Below are 24,234 nucleotides of genomic sequence, written 5' to 3'. Positions count from 1 at the left end.
AAGAAAAAAAAATTAAAAGCTAAGAAAATTGCTAATTTAAGGGACAATTTCAAAAATATTTTAAACCCAGAAAAAAGAAAGGCTGAAAACATTCTTCCCATTCTGTGAGTAAAAGCTTCTCCAGTTACCCAGATGCGCTCTCAAGCCAAACTGATTCCTGGTGACAACATAATGAGGGCCCTCCTCCCATAGTGGGGGTTTTTTTGGCATGATACCGGAAAAGTTTGCCATTACCTTCACCAGAAACAAGGAGAGTCACATGAATTGCCCAAGGACAAAATGAGCTGCTGTGGGATTTGAACTTGGACCTTTCAACTTTCAACTCCCAGCTCACAGCACTAACCAGTTTGTTACCTCCTCTGCTACACACTTCAAAAAGGGAGTAGAGCTGGATGACAATGCATAGGGATTTCATTTTAAATTAACAATAAAACCAGCAGAGAGACCAAAAAAAGGCAGGAAACAGATCATATATTCCAATAATTATTCACTGTTAAGAAAATGTTTAGACTCTAAACAATTTAAGATTTCAAGCATTAATAAACAGTCCTGCTCTAGCTTACTTATTCTCTGCTTTTGCATTTTGGGCTCCTTTTATCAAGGGGCGCTAGCGGGGTTAGAACGTCAGACATTTAATCACGTGCTAACCCCCACAGCAAGCCAAAAAACTAATGCCTCGTCAATGGAGATGATAGCGACTAGCGCGGCAGGTGGTTTAACGTGCGGTATTCCACGTGTTAAACCCCTACCGCGCCTTGATAAAAGGACCCTTAGTTTTTGAGTCAGTGCCTAATAACTGCCTAAACAGTAGAATATAATTTGAATTTTTTTGGATGGGGGATTATACTCACAAAAATTCTCCCTGCATTCTCCACTTTGTCTCCTTGAAATCAGTGATGATAATTTGGACTGTTAAAGTATAAGGTGGTGCTAAGATGGCATTAATTTTGATTGCTACAGGAAACTTGGCAAGGCACCTATGCCGCTCCTTGGCAAGGAAGGCATAGGAGGGATTGAAGAAATCTGCTTAGTCTGCATGCCCCTGTTGTGTCAGGGAAGGAGATGATGGAGCCTGGATGGTTGTGTTGTGCCTGGGAAGATTAAGGAAGGGAAGAAGGACTGATAGGTTGGATCATAACCAGGACTTTTGTTCTGGGTACTGCTATGTGGTGGATGGAGAGGAGACTGGAGCAGTGATTGAAGGAGATTATATATATATATATATTTTTTTTTTTTTGCAGGCAACTGGTTTTGATACTACAAGTGGGGTTTCTTTCAGGATGAGGGTGCCAAAGAGAAAAAAAATTACCCCGCATGCTTGTCTAATATCCACACTGGTGCACTACCAACTGTAGCTACATGCTACATCCAGAGAAGAGGTGTGTGTAACTGATAGATTTTCAAAGCTAGGACTGAGGTTGTCTGATATGGCAGAGTCAAGGCCTTACTATGGAAGCAATATGTATATTTGCCTACTTGGAAAAACTTACTCTAAAAATTGACCCCAGTCTGTGAAGAAACACATATGTAAAATGTTTTCTTCAGAAAAGTAGGGCAGGTTTAGAGGTCAGGGGGCATGAACATAAGTGCAAAGATTTTATAATTTGTTCCAGCAGTTCAAAGTGTGTGGGTATTTTCTTTTTTGATCTAATTTTGTAGAATTGAGACAAGGCTGTTCTTCAGTTTGTATTAGCATCCAACTGTTATGCTATTGCAACAAGCTACCAAAAAGGTTATTTGCATTGGGAGAGCTGCTTTATTCGTGAGACACTTCCTCATTCCATCTCCCTGCAGGGATCTCCGGTTATTTATATGGCAAATCTGCCCTCACTTGCCTACATGAAACAGCCTAACTCACAAATTACAGACTTTTACCCAGAGTTGCATCTATTTCACTATGCTTAAAAGTGAAAATCAGAGCCCAAATCAGAAAACTTCCCCTCTCTTCATTCTGCATTGGAAATTCTGCATTGCTGCCAAAAGTCAAGTTTGCCAGTTGCCACATCATCTCCTGCTAACTACAGTACATTTATAAAATCTCTTTTAACACAGAAAGTTTCTTATACTTTATTCAGCTTAGCAAATGCAGCAAGAAACAAACATGGGCATACAGAGAAAATGAAGGCAGATAAAGACTACCTATAGCATGTCCACTCATCCATGCCAGCTACTCTCTTTCACTCCTTTAAAGATCCTAAGTAGAGAATGACACGGTGACAAAATTCATCACCGTTCCCGTCCCCGCGGATAACCGTGGGAAACCATCTTCATGTCATTCTTTAAGGAGAGAGGGAAGAATCAGAGTATGAATAGCCACAACCACTGACCCGCAAGCTTTGCTTTGAAGAATGCTGGTGTAGAAGGACCGAGGTTGAAACAGACACTACAGAATGACAGTCTCTGGTATCCAGAGCAGATATTGTGATGTCATAATGCCTCATTCCACCAGTGCCTTAGAGCCAATCACATCAGTGATGTCACAATGGCTTCATTATCCTTGGCTTACATAAGAATCAGAGTATGAATGGCCACAACCACTGACCCACAAGCTTTGCTTTGAAGAATGCTGGTGTAGAAGGACTGAGGTTGAAATAGACACTAGAAAATGATATGGGATTATTTCCCGCGGTTATCCGCGGGGACGGGAACGGTGATGAATTTTGTCACCGTGTCATTCTCTAATCCTAAGTACTTGTGCCAAGCTTTCCTGAATTCAGATACAGTTTTCATCTCCTCTACCTCCTCACGGGTGCTTTTAAAAGTGTAGATTTCTGATACCGACTCACTACTAGGGTTTAGTTTGCCATCTCCAAATTTACTTCATTGATTGTATTTATGCTTTCATTTGATCATTTTACTATTGATAAAGCTTACTATGCTTTTAAATATGTTAAGCTGCACCTTCTATACACACCTCTTCATACAAAGGTATTAATATTTATTGGAATGTGTAAGCATGTTTAATTTAAACAAAACATACCAAAATAATATCATGCTAGGCTTGTTACAAATGGTTCTGCCTGATTCTAAATGTGCCAGAGACCCTTAGGATTAGTTACAGGTATAGAGAAGTTAGAATGAGACGGAGGTTTTCCCAGGCCTCTGTCCTCTGCAAGAAAGTAGTAAGGGGAGTCCGAAAGACTGTGTGTGGTGCTCAGGCACATTACTACAGGAGGAAAAGAGAGTCTACTAAAGGTCTAACTTGGAAAGGAGGATGAGTATTACCAGAAATTGCCATCACATCTATGAAAACATGAGAGAAATACAGTAAAAATCGTGTGTAAATGTACCAAAGAGGATCCCACAGGAAGGGGGGGGGAGGGGCGGCGGCACTGGAGAGTTATATTTGGTAACTAGCTCTAACCGCATCTTCACACGCTATCTGCACCCCCTGTTTTTTACCTACACGCCCGCTTCCACTGTACCCCTTTGTTATACCTACATTCTTGGATTGATCCTTTACGCAGATTGTCTTGACCTTCTTCCCTGTACCATTTTTCGCCGATTGTACCACTGTTCGCTGATTGTTCCTATTTTCTCCGTTTGTACCATTTTTCTCTGCCACCTATTTTCTCTGATTATACCATTGTACCATTTTCGCTGATTGTCCAGCCCTTCTTCATTGTAAACCGCCTCGAACTACTATGGCTTTGGCAGTATATAAGAAATAAAATTATTATTATTATTAAATTGCCTAGTATTTGGAAGAGACCTGAAGCCTAAACTATTGGATGGAAGAAGGAATCACAGACATAAATGTGAAAGTGAGGATTCCATGCCATGAGAATAAAAAAGTATTTTCTCTGTTCTAATATAAAAATGTCCACCTCTTTGGAATTATTACCATGAAGAGATGGTGAAGGCCTGGAAGGGTCTCTCTCTTTTTATCATGGTTTGGTAAAAAGCCCCAATGTTTGGGGGAATCATTTACAGTATTTTATTTCAGATATTTCTTTTATGCTGTTTCAGATATTCTTTTTGTTATAAGAGCACACTATTCTGACATCGCACATGCTAATCACACATATGGTGGGTAACTGTATAAAAGCTTATTACCTGCAGAAATAACCTTGAATATTACTCTAAGGGTCGGATTCTCCAAAAAGTCACTGAAAGTTAGGCATCAGCAGGTGCCTAGATCGTGCCTGCTGGCACCTAACTTAAGTGTTTTAATTGGTTTTAAGTGGTATGATAATTGATCACACCATTAAAAAGCACTTAAAAACATTAGATACCGCTAGGCGCTCTCCAGGGCTGACACCTTTGGTCCATGATACCTACTGACTTCAAAGCCTGGAAGTGGGTGTATTTAGGGGTGGTGCCAGACTTTGATGTCACTAGGCACTGCTGGCCATGATTCTGCAAGGACCCTAACCATCGGACATGTAGGCATGTAAAATCCTGACCTACATTTCTGACGCCCAGGGTCCTTGCTAGGCGCCTGCCTATCCGATTCTGCAAGTGATGCCTGTCAGTGATTTATAGACATGAGGGTTGGAGCTGGCTTCTGCAAGATTGGAGTATTCGCGGCTAAAATAACCGAGGTAGCGTTTGTTTCCACTCAGGGCCATTTTGAACACATGCCGATTCCCTTACCGCAGTACTGGGTTGCTGAGGAAGGAATGCAATTCTCCGAAACGGAGCATCGTTCAACCTGCCATTGATTTTCTGCCAGGAATCCATCAAGATAAGTGCTTGGCAAACTATATGCAGATAATTATAAATTGAAGCTGCATATTTTTGCATCCCATCACAGTGAACACTAGTTTGAAATTTATAGCTTGGTGTGTATGAAGGCATTTATTGATTTTTGATTTTGAGACCATTGATTTTTGGTGTGAACTGATTTTCACCACAATTTTATTTGACCATCACGGTAACTACAGTGCGAGAGGTCCTGGGATGTTCTGACTGACTCTACCCATCTGGGTTGTGGCCTAAAAGCCATTCTGGGTGTGGTTCAGTCTTGGTGAACCCGCATTAGGAACTGAGGAGCCTCGCACACACCTAATATTATATTATATTTTATTTATTTCCTCATGTATTTAGTCCATCCTCCCAAAGGAGCCCAGAATGGGTTACAAAGGTACATTCACAATATGGCCAAGACATGACATAGATGACATAATTGACAATATAGACATGACAAAATATAAACATATTTCACTATGCAGCATCTGGGTGACATTAGATGGCACAGTTACGTTGAACTAGGAGTGGCGTTTGCGTTCAGTAGGTCGGGTAGTGGAGGTGCTAGGTTTCTGGGCGCATGTCCTTAAGGCGCTGGGTTTGTCAAGAGGAAGCTTTTATATCATTTGTAATTATTATTGCATTAATTTATACAGTGGTGACTGCCAATTCATTTACTCCATTTCAATAGCCTTCTGAGCTCATAATATATATCCAGAGGATTTTTGGTTCATTTTCAGTGACTGACATGCAGCAGGTGACAGTTTTCTAGAAGTCTGCCATGGTCAGGTGCCGCTTACAGAATCGGCCCCTAAATGTGCATCAGACGTACGAAAAAAAACCCAAACAAACATGAAATACAAGCATTTCACAAAGGACTAAAATTGATATAAGATGCACCAGTCCAATTAAAATGGCTTCCAACCTTCATCCAGATTGAGGTCAACGTAAAAGTCTTGACAAATAAGTCAGTAACTGCCAGGCACCACAGTCTGAGAATATACAGTGTAGGATGAAAACTTGCAGAGCTTCAACTATATGAAAAGAAACCCCAATCATTGACATACGAAAATTAGAACTGGGTTATTACAGGGTAGGAACAGTCAAGGCAAGCAGAGACAGACAGGCACAAACAACTCCTTCCTCAAGGCTACAATTTTTTTTTATTTAAAGAGAGAGAGAGAGACTATTCCTTTCCTTCAGTGCTACAACCACAGAAAAGGCAGGATATGAAACCAGACAAAAGCTATGGTTTGTTGCCAGCACAGAGGTCAACATAGTTACAGTTACTTTATTTGATAGACCGCAATTATTAACAATAAATGTTAAGCCAAAGCGGTTAACAGTGATAAAAACAAGGGTAACATTTTAGAAAAATCAATAAGGACAGACAGGGTAAGTCAACCATGACAAAAACTGGCACACATAGGTTAATAAAGGGAAGGAAAGATTAACAATATATTATGGGGAAGAATAAAGAGGAAAACAACAAAAGGTGAAGGGAAAAGGAAGAACCATATTGACCAGATTACAAAGAATTCTAGAAGAGTTGCATCAAATGCCATTTTAAAATAATAAGCCTTCAATTGAGACATTTTAAAAAGATTTTTCTGCCCTTAGATATAATGGAAGAGAGTTCCACAAAGTAGGGGCCGTTACCAAAAAGCTGGAGTCCCTATTAACATCCCAAAACATCTGCATGAAAGATGGCACAGTCAACAAATTTTGATGAGAAGAACAAAGATTCCTTTGAGGTGAGTAAGGGATCAGGTGCTTAGCCAGAAATGAGGGAAGACCTGAAGACTAAATTTGAACAGAGAGTACTTAAAAGGTATTCCATAGGCAATTGGAAGCATATGTTCTGATTTAAATAAGGGAGTAATATTATCATTAGTGAATGTTTTTACACACATAGATCAATTGCATTACGCTTGCTTAGGTCCTGATTCTATTATATAGTGCAATGAAAGCTGCACGGGCAAATCTATGCACAATGCTGATTTGTGTGTGCAACTTAATCATTTAACAAGCTAATCAGTGCCCAAAGTTAGCAATTAACAAGTTATAACTGACACTAATTAGAATCTGCATACAGAACTTTATAGTAGAAAACTAATCTTCCCTAACCCATTTTCTTCCATTTCATCCTGGCGGGTGTCCGAATAAGTTACATTGCAGTACTCAGCGGTTGGTTCCTGAGGAAGGGGGTTTGTTATACCCTTGAAATGGAGTTCCGTTGATGGACATGCTTGGATAAGCCTTTTGGCTGCCTAGAGCTTTGACCTACGGAGAAGCCATGTGTTTTTTCAGACTATTGACTTGTTTTTTGTCTCTACTTGGATGGTTGATTTTGGTTGCTTCTGCACCCTCGGATGAGAGGCAGAGACAGTTTATATACTTATATCTTTATTTGCACTTTTAGCACAAAAATTGTTGGTGCACTAGGACACATTTAATCACACATCGGGTGAGCCCGAGGATGTTTCACAGTCTATGCTCATATGGGCACATTGTTGTGACAGCTGGCGCATCAGGGGCTGTGTATACCCTGCTGCGAGCTGTGTGACTGAGGGCCCCCTGTTTATCACATATTAATTTTCGTTTTGAGCTCCTTTGTGGGTATAACTATCTCTCTCCTTCACCCTTGTTATAGGGTTAGGGAAGATTAGTTTTCTACTATTTGGGTTTCTTCCCTCTTTTTGAGTTTTTGTGATTTCATTATAGAACTTTATAAGCATAGTCTATAAAGTGGTATGTGTAAATTCTAGTGCATGCATCTCAAAAGGGATTGTGGCCAGGGGAGGAGCACGGGCAAGTTGTGGGCATTCCTAAAAGTTAGACGCACTATCGAATATGCCCAATCCACACACAACTTAGGAGCAGGCATTTAGGCCTGGGTTGCATTGAATTAAATAGGTGCATCTAAATGTTAGTTATGCGTACAGGGGCCAAATGTGATTCTATAAACTGCGCAGAACATTAGAGGCGCTGTCCTTTTCGACATCAATTTTTTTAGGCACAATATCAGTGGTGTAGCAAGGGAAGTTTGTGTCTGGGTCTATGGTGCCCAACATCACTGTGCTGTTCACTCCCCCCCCCCCCCCCAATGCACTCTTCCCCACCCACCCCGTATCTCCTCAAATCTTTCCCAGCAGTGAGACTTTCCAACCCACTGTAGGAGTTTGCCATTTACAGAACCTAAAGGCCTTGAACTGTTAATCTTTAGCCAAGACCTTTCCTACCTGCATTTGGTGACGGCTGAGGATCGTTGCAGGATCACAGCTCTTCTTTTCTCTCTTTTGGATGCCGAGGTTGTGACTGTGAGTGGAGTGGCTTCTGTGTTTGGGTCCAGTTCTGCCCTGCGCTCTCTCTTCTCATCCTCTGCTTGTTGGCTGTGCTGTGGATGCTGCTGCTTGTATCGGGCACTGAGTTGGAGTGGTTCTTAGGGACTGCAGCTTCCCTTTCATGCTGGCGGTGTAGGGTCATGAAATAGTTAACTGTTGTTTAAAATATTGCTCTGGCCTACATAGCTGAAAAGAGTGTATAATCTATTGACTGCATCTGCCTAAAATGTATGTCCCTACCTTACCACATTGTAAGCTGAATAGATAAGAGTTTGAGCCATGATGTACCCTGCCCTTCTGTACATTTAACTGTAAGAGTTAGATAGGTGTCCTGTTAGTGACCTGCTAGTGTGAGCTTAGAACCAATGAGTGTTAAGAAAAGTAACACGTGAAAAGCTTTTTCTAGAATTCAGTTGTATAGCCAGAAAAATGAATAAATATCTCTGTAACTTCCTGGTTTCGGCACTTCTGAGCCAGCTTGGAGCTCAGGGGTCCAGCATGCATGCTGTGAATAAAACTTGTACTTCTTCACGCCTCTGACTTTGTGTGTCCAAGTGACCTTTCATTTGGCGCCCGAACAGGGACTTGAAGGTCTCTTGACCACTGGTTACTCGATTGGTCACTTGTTTCTGGTCCTACGGCTGATATGTCTGCTTAGCCGGCTGCCTTCCTTTTGGGGGGTTGGCAGACCTCAGGATGTTGGACCGCTTCAACTGACTTATCTAGTCTCAGTTTAAAGTACAAGAATCTGTATCTGTATCTGTATCTGTACCTGGAGTGGCCACTATCTGGTAAGTGGGGATTGATCATCCCTATCCTGTCTCTCGTCTCCTGCCTAGTAAGCCACGTGATCTGTCGCTGAAGTCGTGGGAAAGGGATTATAGGAACTGTTATTTTCTGGTTGAGTAACTGAACTGAAATCTGTTGTGTTTTGTGTGTTTGAGAGTGTCTGAGACGTCCTTGAGGACGAAGCGAGTGTGGACCTGTTAGTACTGCGTTTCCCTAGTCCAGAGATGGGCGGGGCCAGGAATTCAGGGAAGTGTTTTTGTCCTCCATTGCACAATGGGGGGATGTCTGTCTACCTGTGGGGATCCCTTGATATGTTAGCTAATTTTAAAAAAGGAATTTGTCTTTGATTATACTTAACAAATCAACCCTTATTTGTCTGTGCCAGTTAGAATGGCTGATATTTGGTGTGGGCTGGCCCCCTCTGGCTCCCTGGAAGAGGACATAACTCGTCAAGTTTTTATGCATTCGTTTGCTGTCGGTTCCTCTTCCAGTCAGCCTATTTTGCATTCCAATTGGAAAATCCTTCACCGTCCTTGCTTCAGACCTTGCCAAATTCTTCCCTTCATCTGATTCCCAAGTCCTGCAGTATCCCGGGTTTTTTTATGAGTTCTGTCTGTCCAAATGTATTAGTGAAGTTTAAACTGTCAGTTGTTTAAAGCAGGAGAGGGGAGTACCCCTCCTCCTCCTTTTGTGATAAGGGCCATGAAGTGTTTAGCACTTCAAATGCGGTTTCTCCTGAAACAGATAAGTAGTTTTAGATTTAAAGTTTTTGGCTATGTTATAAAATGTATATGCATATTCAGAAATGCATATAAACGAAAAATATGATTTCTGGAAATTATATTCAATGCTAAAAAGAAGTTCTTTGTCCAAATTTAGTAGTTATTTGTCTAAATTTAAAAGTTCTGAAAAGGACTACATCTGTAATTTGATCTCTTTGATCTTTAAGCAACTCTCTCTCCTTTGTGAAATTCTGTAGGAAGGGGGAGTAAGTCTCTACTGAGACCCATGTTGATTGTAAAAAAAAATAAAAATGAACAATATTTAAACTTGTGAGTACAGTAAAACTTTGGTTTGGGAGCATAATTTGTTCCAGAAGTATGCTTGTATTCCAGGGCACTCGTGTACAAAAATATACATACTTGTATTGCAAGCCCTTGCTCGTTTGGAACAGTCACTGCATTCCTGCAGCGTCATATAGAGAGGAACCATTGGCTCAGTTGTGAAAATGTGATGCTTCTATACTGTATGTATGTGTATTGCAAGACGTTACTGGTATAGCAAGTTAAAATTTAATCATTGCTTGTCTTATAGAACACTTGCAAACCAAGTTATTTGCAATCCAAAGTTTTACTGTATATTCCAATCTTTGTTTTGTATTTCTGTATATAAAAAATGTAAGTTTAGGTATAACAATGTAATTTTTAGGAATGCTTTTGTATTGAAGTAAATATTTTTGCCAGTCAGCTGATAGTGAAGGGACTGCTGCTTTAGAGAGCGCTTGTGTCAGACTACCCTGCTTAGTGGGTGGATCCAGAACTGCATTTAGCTTAATTTTACAAGTCAGCTCTTTGGGGTAGGAACCTGATATAGAATAGGGATTGAGAACAATTCTTATGTGTTAGTACACATCTTAAGTTCAATTATTTTGTACCTTCTCTAATCTTTTGTAAACCACATAGCTCTTCACGGTATTGCGGTATATAAACTGTTATTATTATTATTTATCTGTCTTTCAGATAGTGGGTCTGCCTTTTAAATTTTCCTGTGACCATATTTACATTGATTTCAAGTATGCCTTCCTCGTGTCACCTACCTTGGCTTTCAAATCTCCAAGGGTACCAGGTCCCTTCCTACACCGAGGTCTAGGCTGTCTGTAGTCTCCCTGTCCCTGATAACTGCAAGGCTCTGAGCACCTTTCTCAGTATTGCAGGATACTGTCCCATCTGGATCCCTGATTTCTCTACTATTGCTCGTCCTCTGTATGATTCCACCAAAGGCGCTGACTCAGCCCCTTTTGTCTGGACCCAACTTCAGGAGCGGTCTTTTCGCTGCCTCCAAAAACTTCTGACTCAGGCCCCTGCCTTCTGGCCCTTCTGCCCAAGAAGCTGAGCTTTATGCCCTCACTTTTGCCCTGCGCCACTCTGCCTCTCAGTCTTGCAATATATATATACTGACTCCAAATATGCTTTCCTTAACTTGCATTCCCATAGGGCCATCTGGAAACATCGAGGTTTCATTATAGCCTCCGGCCGCCTGATCCATCATGCTCCCCTCATTCTTGACCTTCTTGAGGCCGTACAACTACCCTCACGTGTTTCTGTTATGCTCTGCCATGCTTACAGACGCGTGACGGACCTTGTCTCTCGTGGCAATGCCCTTGCCGACCGCACAGCCCGAGCTGCCAGTCTCTGCCCCCTCTTTCGGCTCCTCTGTATACAATCATTCCTTTTCTGGATTCCCTTACACCCCAGTACGCTTCTCAGGAACAGACTTGGGCATGCATTATTTTGGGCCAGTCTGTCCTGAAAGGGGGGTGGATACAAAATGCACCAATTCAAGTGCCAATCCAGACCCACACACTGATACTTCAAACGCAAGCACAGCACCCTCATATTCATTCCTCAACACCTGGCCCTCACGATTGTCAAAAGATGCCATGATCTGGCACACTCTGGAGAACCCGCTATGAAAATTGACTCTCAAGAGACATTTCTTTATCAATCACCTTGATCAGCTAGTCCGGAATATGGTCCGACAGTGTGTTGTCGGTTCTAGAATAAAATTCCCAATCAGATGACTACCACCTCTTGGATACCAACCTATTGGAACATATCCGATGCAGGTTCTGTCTGTAGATTTTACCCACATGCCCATTTCCCGTTCCCTCAGTCACTTCCTAGTCTTCACAGAAACCCTGACTAGATGGGTCAAAGCCTTCCTTACTTGCACTGAACGCGCCAGGGAAGTAACCAAACACCTCCTGAATAATTCCGTGCTTTGGTCTCCCTGTTTTTATAGGCAGTGACAATGGCCCTGCTTTCATTGCCGATGTTGTCCAACAAATTGCTCAGGCCCTCCAAATTGAATAGAAATTATATGCTGCTTACTATCCTGAGAGCTCTGGTCAGGTCGAAAGAATAAACAGAACTCTTAAGACCCTTCTCACAAAATGAATTGAAGAAACTAATCTGTCCTGGCCTGTCCTGCTGCCTTCTGTTCTTTTTTAGATTAGATGCATCCCATCTAAGCCCCATTTGAGCTCATGTCCGGCCGGCAACCACCCATTGTGAACCCAGATCCTGGTTCCTTTGCTACTCTGGGATCAGATATCCTCCAGAGTCAGGTCCAGTCTTTAGCTAAAGCCCTTTAAGAGCTCCACAAATGGGTCCTGGAAAGGGCCCCACTATCGATAGCTATACAAGTCCATGGGTAATTCCCTGGAAATACAGTATGGCTAAAACTTGGAAGTCAGACCCCCTGAAACCTAGGTGGATAGGTCCTTTTACTGTCCTAATTTCTTCTCTTACAGTTGTCAAAGGTGTCCGGACATGAAACTTGGTTCCACTACAACACGGATCTTCAGCTGAAGCTTTCTAAGACCTCAAAAGTTCTGAATATTTACCACTGTACTTAGCAGGTGTTCTGAATATAATTCTTTATAAGTGTTTGAGTTTAATTGACTGCCTGTGGTTCACCACTGCCTTTAGCAAGTGTATAACTGTTTGAAGTTTTCTAAGTTGTGCCTGAAAGAAAAATGAGCTTCCTATGTTAGTATATATAGATATGATATTTGTGTTGCCCTCACTTATGTTTCTTTCTTCTGTATTTTGTACTTAACAAGTGCCCCTAGCCCTTTGCCTGATGTTTGTTTGCATGAAGGAGTTAAGTACAGAAAGTGTCAAACATTTGAGGGTATTTTCTGTTTCCAACCAACTGGTGATGAAGTTTAAAAGTGGGCGGAAATCTGCATTGATGATGTTGAGGGTCCACTTATCAACTAGACTCTTATTGTAGACCCCACTCACCCGGTGTCTTTGTATTGTGATACATGTGTGCTATTTGATGTTTCTCAAGGTCATGGTACTACCCCTAATTCAGTTTTGTGTGGCTCCCTAGATTGACAGCGTTATTATACCAAATGTGCTAAGTATATAGGTCTGTATAACCTGATGCCTTTAAGAACTGCCCCTATGAGGAAACCTTCACTAATGGTGGAGCCTGTCCTTTATGAGAAAGAATACCCCATCTGCCTCCCTTACTATAGGTCCTAGCTCCGGCCCCTTGTGTACTACAGGCTACTGTAATCCCATGGTTTTCACTATCACTGACCCATATAACTGGAATGCCAATGTCCAAGTCCAGAAGGCCAGAGACTGCATGGCATTGTATATTGATGGTAAAAGGTGAGACTCAGGTACTGATGTATATGTCTGAATTGTATCCCGCTCATGTGCTCCTGTCCATCACTCTTTGGTGTTTCCCCAGTTTTATGAAAGTAGATACTGATATCCTGTAATCACTAGAAATCTGTTTATATAGTTTGCTGAAACTATAGGTCAGACTCTTAATGTTAGCAATTATTTTGTATGAGGAGGGACTGGTATGGGAGAACAGTGGCTATGGGAGGCAATGCAGCTGGACATGTTAAACCTGACTTCACAGACCCTCACTTTTACGTCAGGTCCACGACCTTCACGATGGGCCTTGTGAACCTCCATTGTTGCTTCCCACTGTCTTCAGCCCTTCAGACACTGCTTAATGGAACTTCCTATGAATGATGGTCAGCTCCTGATAGTTGATACTGGCTCTGTGATCTGTTTGCCTACTCTTGATTGCCTGCTAACTAGACTGGTACATGTGTGCTTTGCATGATTCGTCCCAGCTTCTTCCCGATGGTGAACACCTGGGAGCCCCTGTATTCAACACCAGAGGTCGCCAAAAGCGGTCTACTTCCACCAATTCCCTTAAAATAGGTGAATGGGGTGATGACTGGCCTGCAGAACGGATCATTGCTGCTTATGAACCTGCCACATGGACCGAGGATGACACCTGGGGCTATCAGACCCCAATCTATATGCTGAACTGCATTATTTGTCTATAAGCTGTACTTGAACTGATAACCAATGAGACCTCCCGAGCTTTGAGTACCATTGGCAGAGCGAATGCTAAAATGCGCACTGCTATTTATCAGAATCGTCTAGCTTTGGACTATTTACTAGCTGCTGTGCCTGTGATAAATTCAACCTCTCCAACTGCTGCCTTGAACTTGAGTAAAGTGATTGAGAACGATGTGGATCGTATCACCAAACTGGCTCATGTTCCTGACCAGACCTGGCGTGACCTTACTACAGACTGGATCTCTGGTACCGTCAGCTCCTGGTTGCCCTCTGGTTCAGCATTGAATATCATCTTGCTGGTTGCTGCCCTGTCTTCTCTGCTCCTTTGCTGCCTGCCCTGTATGGTCCCCATAGCCATAAAGCTGCTCCACTGAACTATGGACTCTGTTGTCAAACGTTCCACTGCTGCATTGGCACTCTCCCAGTATCGTCCCTTACCCACTGGGGACCCCGACTTTCCTGACCCCTAACTTTATTTTGTCAGGCTTGGCTCCTTAGGTACGCCAGCCTGAAAGGGGGGAATGTAGGGTCATGAAATAGTTAACTGTTGTTTAAAATATTGCTCTGGCCTACATAGCTGAAAAGAGTGTATAATCTATTGACTGCATCTGCCTAAAATGTATGTCCCTACCTTACCACATTGTAAGCTGAATAGATAAGAGTTTGAGCCATGATGTACCCTGCCCTTCTGTACATTTAACTGTAAGAGTTAGATAGGTGTCCTGTTAGTGACCTGCTAGTGTGAGCTTAGAACCAATGAGTGTTAAGAAAAGTAACACGTGAAAAGCTTTTTCTAGAATTCAGTTGTATAGCCAGAAAAATGAATAAATATCTCTGTAACTTCCTGGTTTCGGCACTTCTGAGCCAGCTTGGAGCTCAGGGGTCCAGCATGCATGCTGTGAATAAAACTTGTACTTCTTCACGCCTCTGACTTTGTGTGTCCAAGTGACCTTTCAGCGGGACTGCGTTGTAACTGAAGGCTGCACTGTTGGCTCCTTCCTTCCGGTGCTGGAGATTGTTGTGCACCACTTTTCTGGCAGACCAGGACCAAGGACAGTTGACGGAGGCTGTGTTATTGGCTTGCATCGGTGAGGCCTGCCTGGATGGTATGCAGTGGGTTGGTGACAGCGTCGGATGACCTTTCATGGCCTGCCTCTTCTTCCTGGTTTCTTTGCCTTCTGCTCTTGGGCCCAGATTGCAGCCGTTGATTCCTTCACCTTTAGCAGGGATGGCCCCACAGCCCACCACCACTTCTCTGTGTCGATCCTTCCTTACAGATGTGGAGCTCTATTGGACCAGATTGATGATTGGACTTAGTACCAGATTGGAATTTATTTTGCTCAATCTCCAATCTCTTAAACTTATTTGTATATTTTAATTTTATTCTTTTTCTTTTTCTTTCTTTCTATTTATTTTATTTTATTTTATTTTTCTTTTCTTTTTCTCCCTCTGTATTCGCGGTTTCAGCAATCGCGGTTTCAATTGTTCACGTTTTTTAGCTTGCTGGCTCCTCCCCCCAAATTATGTCAGCTTGCATAGAGAAATTGCTGAATCCAAGTGTTTACAGAGAAAATCGCTGATTCCCAGCACTTTCTTCACCGTGTTTTGCCTCTCCTTCAGGAACAGGCCGGGTCTCCCACCAAGTTATTTGCAGTTTCACCATATTCACGATGGTTTTTAATAGAAAACAGAGAATAACATATGAAAAAGTTATTCGCGGTTTTTCTGTATTTGCGGTTCTGTTAATCCCCTATCACAGCGAATACGGAGGGAGAAGTGTATTTAATTTGTACCTTTCCCTCACAATTCTTGGAATTTTGATATATCTTTTCTATTTTAATAATTGTTTACTCGGGTACTTTAGCTAGATTGTGAGCCTTCAGGACAGATAGGGAAGTTCTAAGTACCTGTATTTTATTGTAAACCGCTTAGATCTGTAATATGTTTAAGCGGCATATTAAATATTAATAAAACATAATTATAAACACTGCTCATGCCAGCTGAGCATTTTCTCTGCCAACACTTCCTGGTCCCATGAACAGGAAGTGACATTAGAGGAAGGGATGAGAAGTGGCTGGAAGAGCCTACTCATTGGGAGTGTGTGGTGCAGTGGTTAGACCTACAGCCATGGCACCCTGAGGTTGTGGGTTCAAATCCCATACTGCTCCTTGTGACCCTGGGCAAGTCATTTAATCCCCATTGCCCCAGGAATATTAGATAGAGTGGGAGCCCACCAGAACAGCTAGGGAAAAATGTTTGAGTACCTAAATAATTTGTAATTTGCATAGAATTGTAATATATGCAGAATATATAATTTTTTTTTTTTAATTGCTATTGAAGATTTGAAGAGGTGGTGGTGGGGAATTGCGTTTCATAGACCTCTCACTGCATCATATAGAATATGGCCCTAAATGCATTATCAAACTTTTTGTTTTTTCTTTTACACATACATTAGTAAAACCTGCATTAAGTTTTAGCACAGAGACCTGCATCTCTCCAATGTGTGCTGGATGCATATACTTTGTGTACATTGCTACAAAACTCAGCCCCTTTAGTTAGCAGTAACCCTCAAAGAATTTGAAAAACAAAACACGTTTTTCTTCTAGACAGCTAGCAGTTGACCAATGATAATTTATGTGTGTCTACTGATACGTTTTAAGAATGTCGGTAGAATGATGCAGCATCTGTCACTCCCATAGTTAACTGTGCAAAGACTTAGAAATGGAAGACATACCTCCATGTCTTACAAAAGTCTGCCATGTACACAGATTCAAAGGGACATAAAAGACTGTGATTTATCACAGTGAGAAGCAGAATGTCAATTCTCCGGGTTTAACACAGCATAGACCTTACTGAACAATTACTGAGACCATCTGTAATACAGCAGATGGACAAAAAAGCAAAAATTCCTAGCTTTACAAATGTCATGAGAATTTGACACTGTGTCCGTCTGTGAACCTTTGCACCTTAAGATTTACTATAGAAGTTCTTTGTGCATACAAGATCTATAGAAAGATCTTACTACTAGGTAATAAAGTAGTATGGTTGCTTTATCATTTCATTAATCTTTAAAGTGGACCAACACAACAGACAAACTAGCAAATACATTTTTTAATTAGCTTGAAAAGGTCAGAACCTTATTTCTCTGATTGACGGCAGAGCCACTTTTACAGTGGGCAAAAGCACAGAGACAGGAGCAAGTGGGCATCGCTGTTATCTCCTTGAAATTTCATGGGGGGGGGGGCTGAATGCTGCTAGACTCGAGATTTTGTGGGGAGGATAGGTAAAATCCACTAGAAATCAAGGCAATTTATTTGGGGCAGGTTTCAGTAGGTATCAGGGTATTGGCGGGTGCGATTTAGAGGATTGGGGGATTTTTTTTTGGGGGGTGGGGTATGGTTGTGGAGGTAACCTCCTCATTCATTAGCAGTTGTTTATAAATGTCTCCCTTCCTATCAGTGTATCAGCCAATCAGCACAGATGCACCGACAATACGGGGAACATTTTACAATGAACTGCATATCACTGCTATGGTGTGCACTCAGTAGCGTATTAAAGGGTGAGGGGGGGCGAGGGGGACGGTCCGCCCTGGGCACCATGTTGGTAGGGGCACCAGAAGCCCTCCTCCTCCCTGCCCCCACCTCTTCCATTCCTCCCCCTCCATGCGCGCCCTCCCCCTCCCTTCCCCTGTACCTCTAGTCAAAGTTGTTGCTCACGGCTGTCAACAACGGGCTCTTCGCGATCCTATCGGTTCTCCTGCTGCGCATAGGAAATGATGTCAGAGGGAGCGCCGACGGGGGCCATGAGGAGCATGCAGTTGACCGCCGTGAGCAACAACTTCAACTAGAGGTACGGTGGGGGGGGAAGGGAAGGGGAGGACGTGCACGGCAGGTGGGATCAGAGAAGGAGTGGGCTGGGTGAAGATGAGGATGGGGGAGGAGCTCTCATCCTCGCTACGCTACGTAATAGTGTGCGTTAAACTACCGGCCGTGCTAGTCACTAACACCTGCCTTGAGCAGGCGGTAGTTTTTTGGCCAGCACGGGGGTTAGCGCGTGATTAAAAGTCACACGCGCTAACCCCCGCTAGCGTGGCTTGATAAAAGGAGCCCTTAGTATTAAATCTTAAAATGCCAAAACTCTAGCGTAGTCCTCAACATAACATAACATCGTATTTATAAGCCGCATAACCATAAGTTCAATGCGGTAAACAAAAGATTAAAAATAACATAACCTAAGCCATTTCTGGAGACCCTACAGTCAGTCTTAATTTTCAGAATATCTCTAATGAATAGACAGGAGGTAATTTGCTTCCATTGGAAACTCATTATATGCTGATCCCTTATATCACAGGTGTCAAAGTCGGTCCTCGAGGGCCGCAATCCAGTCGGGTTTTCAGGATTTCCCCAATGACTATGCATTGAAAAGCAGTGCGTGGACATAGATCTCATGCATATTAATTGGGGAAATCCTGAAAACCCGACTGGATTTCGGCCCTCGAGGACCGACTTTGACACCCCTGCCTTATATGCATATTCTTTGTAGATATCTGATAACTCAACTGGTTGCAGTCCCCAGGACAGGCTTAAGAAGCCTGGTCTTAGATCAACAGGATAGGTACATCTTTTATGTCCTCTCTGTTAAGAACTTTGATAGTTAGAAATCCACATTCACTCTTCTTCTGTATTTGGCTACATCCAGTACAAGGATCTCTCTTGGGGTCTGCTCTAAACCTATCACCATTTCTTTCTTTTTAAAAAAAAAATAAAAGTCTATTCAGGCAACTTGCCAAAAAAAATGCATTCCTGACTTGTGTACTTCAGGAAGCCTTAGAAAAACTGTCACCAATTGCATTTTCCTCCATTTATGAAGGGCTAAGCTGTTTGTTAATCATATTTAATTAATTGTAAGGCTTGGACTTGATGCTATTTGTAATCTACTAAGCGGGGGTGGCAAACGGGGAAATTGTCCATACCATAAAAGGCCTTGAAGGTAGGATGAGCAAGTACTGTATTTGGGATTGCTGGACATATCAGGCCAGTACCAAAACCCATAAAAGTCCACTGCAGAATAGTTAGTACCACACTACTTTGAAAATTAGCCTCGCTAATCATGTGTGGTAAAATGTATGCGATGTTTAGAATGGACACTAAAGCATTCATCCGAGCTACTTGTTCATTCAGCATATTTTTAAAAACTGTTCTTATTAAAGGCCTGCCCACAATTAAACCTCCTGAGGTACTGAGGGCCTGTTTACTGCACTTTTTCCTCCCTGTTCCGGAGAGAACAGGAAAAAAAAAAAAAAAAAGCCCGAGTGAATCAGGCCCTAAATTAGCATTTTTTTTTGTTTATTGTGGTTTTAGACGGGATCTCACTACCAACAAGCATCTCCATATCCCAAAGCTACACCACCTTCTGTTTAAAGAAAAGGCTGTCATTAAAGCTCGTTATTCATTCTTACGTCATTAGTCCTGCTCTGTGGCTTAAACTAGGAAAGGAAAAGAATCCTCTGGTCATTCCCAAAGTAGGCAGAAAGTTCAAAAGTGAGGGGAAGAGAGTTTATCAGCAGTTTGCTCATTAACATTGTAGTGGTTTGGAAATGACAGAACGTCTCTCAGTAGTTCCGTGGAACATATCAGTTTCTGCATGAATGCAATGCTTTATAAGGCAAAGACAACAATTTTATGAGACCTCAGGAATGCCCTTAAAAATAATCCCTTTAAAATAATAATTAAAAAAAAAAAAAAGCTCTGCAACTTACCATCTGAACTGACGGTATCGTAAGGGTCCCTGGAGCTGTGCCCTGGTTCTCTATAATCCACCCAGCTAAGTCCTTCTAAATTGTCATAATCCACTTTCTGCTTATCCTCCACTGGTACAACAGTAAAGTGAGGCATTTTTAAACTCACTTTATTGCTAAACTACCCTCTGGTTTGCATCCCTCTGCTGGGCATAGGACACGATCCTCTATAAAGATTGCATTCCAGCACCATTTGCTCACTTCCTCTCTAGGAAATTATCATATTCCTCAACTCCACCCATTCCCCTCTTCCCAGAGAACAGAAAAAAAAAAAAAAAAAGCCGATGGAAAGAACTTCCTAAAGCAGTCCTTTCCAAATAAAGCTTGACAGACCTTCCTCATTTGCTCTCTTGGAAATCACCCTGTTCCAAATATGCCCAGTACTGCTCTAGATTACTTGTAACAAATATGCATAAATGTATTTCACTTTAGAATAAAGAGGGAATTGCACTAAGCCAGTGAGGGAGGAAAGAAGCTGCATTGCATTACGGGCTGAAGAGTTACGTGGGAGGGGAGAGACCCAATGAATGCAACATCTGTGCCTCTTACAGCTGCAAATGGCACAATGCACTGGTTAGAGTAAGGTATTGCAGGTCAGTTCTGTTCATGATTTAATGACTGCATGCATAGTTAACATTTATAGGCTCAAAATGACATGTACGTTACCATGTCAAAAGGTATATTAAGGAACATTTTGGGGTGAAGAACTGTCACTATGTTTTATAATCTGTAAATTAAGCACCTACAGTGTACACAAAAGTGGCTTTATGTCAGAATCTGTGGGTCGCAATTTTTTTATGCAAGCTTCTTAAAATTATGAAACTGCACTCTGGTTATGATGGAAAAGTACCTGGGAGATGGAGGGCAAGAATGACATATATGGGCTGGCCTTAAATTATGGAGACTAAGTTCTAACAGGCACATGTAAAGATGGTGATGAATGTGCTTATTTATCCTGTCTTGGAAGTGCTCTGCTTTGTGTACATATACACAAATGCTGCTTTGTGTGTGCATTTATAATGGAAACTGTTACCAGTGTACTCAGTGGTAGAAAAAAAAAAAAGCTGTCATTTTGTGAACTGAAATATCTGCTTTTTAAAGAAATACTGCACTTTATAAGAACATAAGAAATTGCCTCTGCTGGGTCAGACCAAAAGATCCATCGCGCCCAGCAGTACGCTCCCGCGGCGGCCCATTTATTGCAATGATAATAAATGATAACATTTGCATTTTAGATATCATTATTAAACCTCCACAAATTCATGTATAGATGGTCTGTCCCTACCCCTGAGAGCTTACAATTTACCGAAGAAGTGATTTATCCAAGCTCAATGTAGGGGCAGCATTTTTTCTCTCTCATGAACATCATTCTTTTTTGAAACAATTTACACAGATCACAAGGAAATGGACAAGAGAGAGAGAGAAAAAAATCTTCTTCTCTGCTCTTTTCAAGGGCATGGGTGATTGTTGTACAGGTAAGAAAGCTGATGCTAATTTAGCAAATATGTAGGTAGTGGTGTGCAATTCTACATCTATAGAAAGAATGAGTAATGCCATTAAAGAGCTCTCTTAATAAATTAGAACAATAGGCTTGAACAATATTGTCTTACAAGGTGCTGTTAATTGTTCACCCAAGGTGATGTTGTAGATCACCCTTTATACCTTGTAACTAAGGTGTATCAATCAATCTTTATGGCCCTCAGAGATGCCACCCAGGGATCAATATGATCATATCCCTTGGCTTTACACACCCTATCTTCATCGGGTCAATATCAAATGTGAAAATGATATAAACTTTTTTTCTTTTTTGCTTATTCACTCGTATGTATTAAACTCTTTTTGCTAATTTTAAAACAATAAATATGGCTAATGAGTTTAAGGTAGATACTTAGCTTCACCGGGATGGTTAGTAGCTGTCGGTAAGGGATACATATGCCAACATGTTTCACCCCTAAGAAGGGGGTTTCTTCAGGGCTGAAAAAAGTTTATATCATTTTCACATTTGATATTGACCCGATGAAGATAGGGTGTGTAAAGCCAAGGGATATGATCATATTGATCCCTGGGTGGCATCTCTGAGGGCCATAAAGATTGATTGATACACCTTAGTTACAAGGTATAAAGGGTGATCTACAACATCACCTTGGGTGAACAATTAAAGAGCTCTCTGCATATAAGTGTCCTGGTCCATATGGTTACCATCTACATTTTTATGAGTGCCCAATATTCAAAAGATTTGTGTTCCTAACTTTGAGAGTTTTGCTGATAAATTAGCCTCTGTAAAAATTTACTAGGGCTGAATGCATAACTTTATACTCAAAATTTCACTAAACTCTAACCCCCCCTTATGAATCCATGTTAGCGTTTTTTAATCGCCGGCTGTGGCGATAAAAGTTCCACCGTTCATAGGAATTCTATGAGCATCGGTGCTTTTACCGCCATGGCTGACGATAAAAGAACGCTATTGTGGATTCATAAAAAGGGGGGGGGGGAGGTAAATTTAGGAAAGTAAAACGTGGGTGGCAGCAGGGGAAGATTTAGGCTAGGGGGGAAAAAATTTGAACTTAAAACGAGTCTCAACATTTAGGGCTCCTTTTACTGAGTTGCGCTAGCGTTTTTAGCGTGCGCTGCCCCCCCCTCGCGCTATGCGTAAAAACTAACACCAGCTCAATGGTGGCAATAACATCTAGCGCGCGGGGTAATGCAGCACGCGCTAAAACTGCTAGTGCAGTTTAGTAAAAGGAGCCCTTAGGATCATAAATCTAGGGAAACGAATAGCAACAAAAATATATGAATCTGATATGTAGCCCGCGACTTGTTAGACGTTCACAGCCATGGGCTGAATTAACCCTGGGCCATGTCCAAGCTCTAGCACTGAATATTCAGTTAAGTGTGACAACCTGGAACTTAACTGGGAACCAGCCAACATTCAGACTGGTGCCCAGTTAACTCGGACAGCCTTTCTGCTGTCCTAATTTTATCCAAACAAAAGAGCAGAGCGTGCCTGGTCTTCAAGCCCCTCTTTATTAATAGTCAATAAATTATATATGCAAATAAACCCAAACTAAAACAGTCACATTTATTTATTTTATGTTTAATTTTTTTTTTATTTTATTGTAACCCGTTCTGGGCTTCTGGGGAGGACGGGCTATAAAAATGAACAAATAAATAAATTAAATAAATAAACCAAAACTAAAACAGTCACATAAACATATGACAAATGTTAGTTTAATAAGGAGGGGTTTGAAGACCAGACATGCTCTACTCTTTTGTTTGGATTTTGCTGCTTAGTGCGCAGTAGCAACTTTCTCCTTTTTTATCTACATATTTAGCTGGTTTGCGAACTGAATATTGCTGCTAACCGGCTAAGTAGTGATTCCATTCAAATTCCACCCCAGACCACCCTTAACCTAGCCAGTTAGGAAATGGCTGGTTAGAGCAGATATTCAGTGGCATTACCTAGTAAGGGTTACTTCTACAATCCACAGATGCTTGGTTTTGCATTTCTGAAAACAATGACTTTGTGTCTGCAGAGATAAAATAATGCATCTTCACAGCAAAAATATTATAAAATATACAGAGTATACATTGTTTCTTTGCAAATCAATGTACACAAAATCAACCCCTTACCTCTTAAGTGCTAAGTTTATATATCTACACAAGGAGCTATGGGATAAGCAGGGTTTCACATTAAGAGTCACTGCCCAGGAAAAGGTTCTAGGTGTCATAGTTGAGGATACATTACATTACAATCAGCTTATATACCACAGGACCGTGAAGTTCTTTTCGGTTTACAAAAGATAGGATGCACAATTAAGTTAAAATTAGATACCCAAGTTTTTAGAAGATAGGACTGTAAAGATCTATGCGGTTTACAAAGTTTAGGATGTCCAAGAAAATTGAAAACTAATTACTCAAGTATTTAGAAATCAAGTATGTCTTTAAATGCCTCCTAAATTCCACATAGGAACTGGAGGACATGATCAAATGTACCAAATCCTTGCCCCATAATGCTGCCTGGTATGACAAAAGATGTTGATGATTTTTTTTAAAGTTTACAACCCTTAATAGGTGGAAAGACGAAATTAAAATGTGAACTTCTCCTGTGTTTATTAGTTGCAAAGGAAAAAAGATCAATTAAATATTTAGAGGTAAGACCAAACAAAACCTTGAAACAAACAACCAAATTTGAATTTCACCCGTGCCTCCACCTGCAACCAAGGCAATTTTTGAAAGAAAGGTGTTATATGGTCATATTTTTTCAGCCCCAAAATCAATCTAACCGCCGCATTTTGAATTATACGCAGTCACTGCATATTTCTCTGAGAAACTACCAAATAGGCAATATTACAGTAATCAAGCTGATTGAAACCCTCAGCTCAATGTGCAGCGGTGGCTAAGAAAGCACCTCAAATACTGTGTGCAATTCTGGTCATTGTTTATCTCAAAAAAGATATAGCAGAATTAGAAAAGGTACAGAAAAGGGTAACAAAAA

At 41.4% G+C, this 24,234-nt stretch overlaps 1 protein-coding gene across 1 annotated transcript in view; it reads right to left on the bottom strand.

The window, feature by feature from the left end:
• The window catches only part of SLC12A4 (solute carrier family 12 member 4), a 109,020-nt gene extending 89,088 nt beyond the window's left edge, over positions 1 to 19,932 (bottom strand). Inside the window, exon 1 of the mRNA XM_033941941.1 lies at positions 19,701 to 19,932. Coding sequence (XP_033797832.1) covers positions 19,701 to 19,836 — 136 coding nt within the window. The 5' untranslated portion in view covers positions 19,837 to 19,932. The remainder of the gene's footprint in view (positions 1 to 19,700) is intronic.
• Positions 19,933 to 24,234: the final 4,302 nt, after the last annotated feature.

This window comes from Geotrypetes seraphini, chromosome 4 (assembly GCF_902459505.1).
Source record: "Geotrypetes seraphini chromosome 4, aGeoSer1.1, whole genome shotgun sequence".
In the NCBI taxonomy this organism is placed as follows: domain Eukaryota; kingdom Metazoa; phylum Chordata; class Amphibia; order Gymnophiona; family Dermophiidae; genus Geotrypetes; species Geotrypetes seraphini.
This window is presented reverse-complemented; position numbering and strand designations above follow the sequence as displayed.